General features: G+C 50.8%; 2 protein-coding genes across 9 annotated transcripts in view; one reads left to right on the top strand and one right to left on the bottom strand.

Moving 5' to 3' along the window:
- The window catches only part of Ybey (ybeY metalloendoribonuclease), a 21,468-nt gene that overhangs the window by 1,759 nt on the left and 12,328 nt on the right, over window positions 1-7,381 (top strand). Inside the window, exons 4-5 of one of the 3 annotated variants that reach the window (XM_010636367.3) lie at window positions 2,324-2,392; window positions 3,087-4,202. The exons of 1 other annotated variant lie outside the window; for it this stretch is intronic. In XM_010636367.3, coding sequence (XP_010634669.1) covers window positions 2,324-2,392; window positions 3,087-3,173 — 156 coding nt within the window. In that variant the 3' untranslated portion in view covers window positions 3,174-4,202. Of the gene's footprint in view, window positions 1-2,323; window positions 2,393-3,086; window positions 4,203-7,381 lie in introns of those variants that run through there. One more of the 3 variants, XM_010636369.3, reaches the window with a different exon arrangement.
- CUNH21orf58 (chromosome unknown C21orf58 homolog) overlaps window positions 4,809-7,381 on the bottom strand; it is a 20,664-nt gene continuing 18,091 nt past the window's right edge. For 5 of the 6 annotated variants that reach the window (XM_010636373.3, XM_010636374.3, XM_010636377.3 and 2 more), the window contains 3 exons: window positions 6,682-6,800; window positions 6,202-6,440; window positions 5,850-5,993 (listed from right to left, as the gene is read on the bottom strand). In XM_010636373.3, the coding sequence (XP_010634675.1) occupies window positions 5,948-5,993; window positions 6,202-6,440; window positions 6,682-6,800 (404 nt within the window). In that variant the 3' untranslated portion in view covers window positions 5,850-5,947. Of the gene's footprint in view, window positions 5,020-5,849; window positions 5,994-6,201; window positions 6,441-6,681; window positions 6,801-7,381 lie in introns of those variants that run through there. The other variant, XM_010636372.2, reaches the window with a different exon arrangement.

Raw genomic sequence — 7,381 nt, 5'->3', positions numbered from 1 at the left:
CAAAAAAAAAAAAAAAAAAATCATTCATGGGGATCACTCAGCCAGAACTGCTAGATCAGCTTCTTGAGCTGCCAGGATCAGGGAGAATCCAAGCCTCTAGGATCTTCCCTAGTTCCTATGGGTTCTTTGGCAGGACATCCACCACCTGGACCATCTCTGAGACACCCTAGGGCGGTGGTGGCAAACCTATGGCATATGTGTTGTTTTTAAGATAAATGTTAATGTATGAGTCGTTTATCCACACTAAAACCTCCATATTTAAGTTTAGTTGCATTGTTGGCACTTTGCACTGAATAAGTGGATTTTGGATTGTAGTCTCGGGCCCTCCCTTATAAAAGGTTCACCATCACCGTTCTTGGGTTTGTTAGTGACTTGAAGCAGAGCTTCCCAAAAGACAGTGTGAAGGGTGTGACCTCAGTCCTGAGTGTTCCTTTCCAGTCCAAGGTGGGGCTCACTGCACTATCTTGAAGAAGGGAGTTGCAGACATTGTTCCTGAGAAGGACAGGAAGTACCCCAGCACACGGTTCAATCCTGGGATCTCTGTGGCCAGTAGTTATATCCCACCAGGAGAGGGGGTTCCACAACCCCCACTCCCTAAGAAGACTCTGTTCCTCCGCATTGTCTCCTGGGCCGAAACCCCTCACTGGTGTGGCTTCATTTCCGCCTAGTAGACAGCCTGTCTGTCACTCCTAGGGCCCCACCCTTGAAGGCATTAGCCAGCTCTGGTTGAGCTGGGTCCCAACTGTACCCTTACACCCCATACACCTTGTGCCTCAGATGGTCTGACTTTGGGCTGCCTCCATCCACTCCCACCCTAGAGAGATCATGGTCTTTGTACTGGACAGCACCTGGCCTTGACCCACTCTCCCACTCCAGCCCTGTAGGGCCTTAGGCAGGCTTCAGCCCTCTCCACTCTGCTGCCACCTGCTCAGAAGAGGGTCCCTGACCTACTGGCCACAACCTCCCCCTGCTCTCCCATACCCCTCTCCTGTAGGCTTTAATCTAACCCTGTCTATTTCCCCTTGAGATCCCTCCTCTCAACTGCACCATACTCCACCTTGACTGCACAGAAGCCCCACACCAGGTGTTACCCACTCAGCCTGCAGTCTGCATGGCCCTGTGAGATCACAACTTTTTACCATTATGAGATTTTTAGTGATATTTGATTCTTGCGCATGGACTGCATAAGCAACAGTGGAAGGCTATGCAGAGGAGGTGCTCTGCAGTGCTACCTCTGCCTCCTGTGCTGCCATACACAGTGGAGTGGAGAACCCCCACCCCCATCAGCTGCTACACACACTTGTGTGAATTGCTCAATAAAACACAGAGCAACTTACCTTCATGTATATGGGCCTGTAAAGACGCATTTATAGCTAGTAAGCAGACATTTAACTTGGGTTTGTTGCGCTATTTCATAAAATAATTTAATAAATTAAAATATATATTTTTTAAGAAGAACCTGGCGTATAATGGCGCACACCTATGATCACAGCATTCTGAGAGGCTTAGATAGGAAGATTGTGAGTTCCACTGCAGGTGACATGATTTACACTCTGTCTCAAAATTTTAAAAAGGGCTGAAGATGTAGCTTAGCGCAATGGCCAAAGGTTCAATCCCCAGAACTGCCCAAAAATCGGGGATGTATTTATATACATTAACTGTATATTTTATGTCTGGCTCAAGATAGTTTGTCTTCACTCAGTGTGGCCATGGAAAGCCAAAAGTTTAGACGCCCATGCTCTATAAAGAGAAGTCTATAAAACTGGGATCTACTTCAAGCCCGAACCCCTATTTTACCTTCATACCCCCAGACATAAGGCTTCCTCTCCAACTGATTCTGGGGTGCAGTCTGTGCCCTCAGCTGTTCTCTCTTAGCTCAAAATGACTGTTCTTATCCCTCTCTCCACTGCTGAATTCATTTATTTTTTAGGTAGGCCTAGGCCCATCTGGAACTTGGGGGCTCGAGGGATCCTACCCTACCCACCAGCCTCGCTGGGATAGGGACTCAGCTGCCTCTCACCGCAGCGCCTCTCCAGTCACTCTTGCTGTGGCCAGCACAGACTTTTTTGCCCTTCCCAGGTCTGTTCCCAGCCCCGGAGCACTCCACCCAGAAGAGTCACTTTAGTGGGTTGTTCCCATTTGAGACCAAGGGAACTGAGGCTGGGCACTTTAATCCCTGCCCAGGACAGTGACTAGCTCCTGCACAGTGCCCCAGGTGAAGGTCAGCTTGGCTTGCCAAGGCCAGCTGGGACCCTGGGGGTGACCCTGAAGGGGAATTTCCTATGGGATCAACCCCTAAGCCAATTTTTAAATTTTCCGACAGGTGACAGCCACTCACGGACTCTGTCACTTACTAGGGTTCACACACGACTCAGAAGCAGAGTGGCAAAAGGTAGGAACCCCAAGTCAGCCTGCATCCAACAACCCAACCTGTCCTTTATTTTTTAAGAAAGCCTCACAAACATCCGTTTTACATGTTGGGCTCCCCAGATACCTTTAGCAGATGTCAGCAGACTGACTGAAAGTTACCTTCTCCCGATTACTCATAATTGATCCTGGGGGAAGCACACTGTTTAGAAACTCTTCAGAAGAACCCAATGACAGCCATCGTGGGAAACAAGACTGGGTGCAGAGAGAGACCAGATTTAAAGTGAATTAGGCTAGGTGTGCTGGCACGTGGCTGTACTTCCAGCACTGGGAAGACTGAGGCAGGCAGATTGCAGCAAGTTGCAGCAAGGCCAGCCTGAGCTACATATTGAATTCAAGACCAGCCTGAACTGCATAGTGAGACCCTCAAAAAAATTTTTTTTGAATTACATAAAGTGAATCAGTGCTACCCACTGGGTTCAGCCAACTTGGTTTGTGTTTGAGAGCAAACTATCCATTACTTGAAAGACCTGGAAAATCTTTTAATTTAAAGAAAGCCCCCTGCTGGCTCCACCCACCCCATTCAGGTGCTGCCCTTGGGCTGTGCAGGTATCACAAGGCCTTGTCCCTCACTGGCTGTAGGAGGGTGATGATGTCTAGAGGGGTGAGGTAGGTGGGTGAGGGTCCCGGTGGCCCCCAGCTGACCTTCTGTTTTTCAGATGTACCTCCGGGAAAAGCAGGTGCTGGAGGAGCTGAGCCGGCGCACTGGGGCCCAGCTCCAACCCCTGAGTAGGGGCCTCTTCTGATGCTGCTGTGGGCATTGCAGGACGCAGGGTTGGACCATGGCCTTGGTTGTGCTCAACCCACTTGGACACTGAAGATCTAAGCCACCTTGCCCCCAACCTCTCCCAAGTTTGTTGCTGTAGACACAACTACCCAGGTCCAAGAGTGACTTGCCTTGCTGCTTCTATGCAGGAAGTGTGGGAGTCTCAAAGTTCCTTCATAGGAAATCTCACTGGGGCCACCTTTCCTGTTCATCCTCTGAAAGTTGAAGTAACCCTCAAGTTCCAGAGCGTGTAGAAGCAAGTGCCATCCAACGTCCTTGGTGGGAGCAGATCCCAAGGGTGCTGGGCCCTTGCATCTCCCCCCGCTGCTAAAAAGGACCCCAGGCATAGTGGACACTGCAGGAGGTTACCAGTAAGAGACAGCCTATAAACCTGGAGACACTAGGCTCCAGTGATGTGTGACTCATTACATGATGCAGAAGCATGGAAATATTTCCCAATGGCATCAGTCAGAAGGTAGGATGGGCCTACCCTGTTCCTCTGGCCTCTTTGGGCTGTGCATGGCCTGCCTGAGGTTAGCTAGGCTTGTTCTGTTTAGTGTCTAGCCCAGTAGAGCTAAGCAAACATCACCCCACTCCTAGAACACAAGTCTCAGCGGAACTTGGTGGGGAGGAGTTGTGGGCTCTATTAAATTCAGTGCTTTTTTTTTTGAGTCAGGGTCTTGCCTTGTAGCCCAGGATAGCCTCAAACTCACAATCCTGCCTCAGCCTCCCCAGTTGTGAGATTGCTGGTAGGTGCACCCAATGCTTCTGAAGGCCTGGATGATCACTTGTCACTCCAGCAGCATACATCTAGCAACCCTGGGGCCCAGCTGGATGGGTCCCAGTCCCTGCCAAGACCGTTTCCCTGGTGAGACTGGCTGTCCTGTTCCCCTGTCACACTACACTTGACATCATCATCATCATCATCATCATCATCCTCTCACTGTGACTGCTCCTATCTGTTGTCTGTTTTTTTACTCATTTTCCTTTTGATTTGGTGTTTTTATTTATTTTTTATTTATTTATTTATTTTTATGCCGGGGATCAAACTCAGGACCTTGCGTTTGCGAGGCAGGCGCTGGAAACACTGAGCTAAATCCCTGGCCCCGGTGTTTTTAAATATTCTTTTTTTTTTTCTATTTTTATATATTCTTGAAAAATACCCTGTGTCTTATTATAGAACATGAGGAAGTGTCCTGGCCTAAGGCTGAGAAATGATGTGCACACCCAGGTTGGCAGCTGAGTCTTTGTCCACCCCCAACCCCCGACCACCCTGTGCCCACCACCGGAGCTCACTGCATGCTCTTCCTCCCCACAGGCCCCTCAAATGCCTGGCCTGAGGCAGGCAAGGGCTCTGGGTATAAGGGCAGCTCCTCGCCTGCCACTCTTGCAGACCAGCCCTGTCCCACCAGTGGTGCGCAGAGCTGGGGCTTCCAGTGCTGAGATGTTCCCTTCACACCTCCTCCCCAGCAAGGCCCAAAGCAAGGAGAGTCAGCAGCTGCCAAAGTTCTTCTGTCAAGTCAATAATCATGACAAGAGATAAAACCAAAAAGGGAAGCTGTGTTAGAACAATCAAAAACACAGGAAATAGGGCCAGGCCTTTAATTCCTGCCTTCAATACAGCAGAATCTAGAATCACATTCAGAGATGTGCTGAAAGATGGTCATGAGCGAACCAGGTGTCCGTCACCATTGTCCGGAGCTGGGGCTTTGTCACTCTCCATCTGTCCACCCATCCACATGGATGTGTACCCTACTCGTGGCTCTGAAGCGCTCCTGAGAGCCAGGTCAGCTAGAGAGGAGGCTCTGACTCATCTGACCTCCAACCTGCAAGGTTTCAGGGACATAAACACTGTTAGTGAAGAACTTCACAAATGAAAAACTTACCTTGAGCCAGGTGTGGCAGTCCATGCCTATAATGTCAGCACTCAGGGAGGCTGAGGCAGGAGAATTGAACATTGGAGCCCAACGTAGGCAACTTTGTAACTTAGCGAAACCCAATCTCAAAGTAAAAACGAAAGAGTTTGGGGACATAGCTCAGTTTAAAGGCCCTGAACTCAATCCACAATACCATGGGAGAGGGAGATAATTTTTTTATAAATATAACAGGCCGGGGATTTAGCTCAGTGTTGCCGCCATCTGCATCGCAAGTGCAAGGTCCCAAGTTCAATCCCCATACCAAAATAAATAAGTAAATAACATTAGAACATCAAGGGGATATGATTCCACCAAAAAATAAATAGGAAAAGTGTCATGGTAGCTCTACACTAGTCCTAGTAACAGGAGGGACAGGCTACAGAGGAGCCACTCGTTGGCCCTGCTGGAGCGGCTGGGCTTGGCTGCTGCCTCCAAAGCAGCTGTGCAGGCAGCATGCAGGTTCCCTCCTGTGTAGACCGTAACTCAGGTGGAGCCTAGTAGAGTATTTTGCTTGGATTTCACATTGACGTGAGACCATTCCCCATATAGCAGACAGGTCCTCGTGCCAGGCCTAATGCTGCTAAGCAGGCAGCTGTACCACTGAGATACATCCCCAGTCCCAGTGTGACTACCTTTCATACTTCACAGAGGAATGTTTTTATGTGGCTGAAGCTTTTGATCTTTTCTGTTACACATCATGGGCTCTATTTTCTTAAATTCTGTCCTGGTGAAACCTTTGTATTTCCCCTGGGTGGGAGTCACCTGGTTTTCCAGAAGGGTCCTGACCAGGGACCAAAGGTGGAAGACCTTGCTGCTTACCGATGTGGAGCAAGCGGGCTCACACGCCCGGGGCCTGCGAGGACAGGACGCCATCAGACAGCAGCCTAGAGGACAGGTGAGGGTGACCCTGGTGTAGTACTAGGCTAGCCTGGCTCACAGGCATCCATGCTACAGTAGGGGTACTCCAGCGCCCCTACATGGGGGACACTGAGCCCTGCAGCTTTTTGGAAGGTGGTGGGGTCTTTCCAGCCCCTTCCATGACTCCTGACCACTCAGGCCTAAGGGGCCCCCACCTTTGCCTTCCAGACTTACGTGCTAAGGGTAGGCGGGGCAGCGGGACTGGCCATGTGGCATATGGTGGGCACGAAGCTGGTGGCAGGTGGCAGGGCAGTAGCTGAAACCACTGGGGGCCACACAGTATAACTAAAGGAGGAGCCTGGCACAGAGCCAGGCTGCAGTGGGGTAGAAGGTGCGTAGTGGTGGTGGTGGTGCACTGCAGGTGGCTTCTGCCTCTCAGCTTGCAGGAGGACTGGGCGCCTCCCCTTCGGGTCCTGGCATAGAATGCATAGCTGGGTTCAGGATGGTGGCCTCTTTCCCTGAACCCATTCCTAATGGTGACAGGGTTGAGCATAAAGGCAGGAAAGAACAGCAGCTATAGGTAGAGCTTGTGCCAGGAGCTTCTTGGGCCCCAAGTGCACAACCTATTCCTTCACAGCTACACCACAGGTTGGAGCCAAAGATGCCCTTTAGGGCTACCCAGATGCAGGGGTCCCAGGATGCCCCCTGGCCCACCTGCAGGGCAGGATGCAGTCCCGTGGGTGCCAGCACAGGTGGTAGGGCTTTGAGCATCATGTTCTGCATGAGGATCTGGTGCATCTGCGCGTTCTGCATCAGCATCATCTCCACCATGTCTGGAAGGAGAAACTGGGACCTGATCTGAGGCTCTGCCTTGGAAGAAAAGTGTTAGTGCCTCATGTTGTTAAGATGGGTGCTGCACCTCATAGGCACCTGGGAACATTCTGGCCCATGTGTCTGTGTTCTTCAGGCCCATGGCATGCTCTAAGAGTGGGACTTCAGCGGGAGGGGAGGTGTGGGTAAGGCTCTGGCTTACCTGGGTGGCCTCATTGCCACTTCCGTCCCTCACGTCCCCTGGGCTGCATGGTGACCCAGAACAGCATATTCCCCTCCTAACTGCAAGATCTCTGAATGTAACCTCATTTGGAAAGGGTCTTTGTAGATTTAATTAGGGATTATGAAATGAAATCATCCTGGAAAGGACCCTAAATCCAGTGAAAGTGCTGTATACTAAGAGCAGGGCAGGGCAGGGAGGAAGCTATGTGAGGATGGGGGATGAGGCCACAGGGAGGCCTGGAGCCACAGGCACAGAAGCAGCAGTCAGGACCCTCCCTATGGCCTCCAGAGGAGTCAACAGTCCTGCTCACACCTGGACTTTGGAAGTCTGGTATCCCAAACTGCAAGGTAATAAAGTTCT

Source organism: Fukomys damarensis, unplaced genomic scaffold (genome assembly GCF_012274545.1).
Source record: "Fukomys damarensis isolate Sample0158 unplaced genomic scaffold, DMR_v1.0_HiC HiC_scaffold_24, whole genome shotgun sequence".
NCBI classification, from domain to species: domain Eukaryota; kingdom Metazoa; phylum Chordata; class Mammalia; order Rodentia; family Bathyergidae; genus Fukomys; species Fukomys damarensis.
Note: the sequence above shows the minus strand (reverse complement) of the source record. Positions and strands in the feature narration are given on the sequence as shown.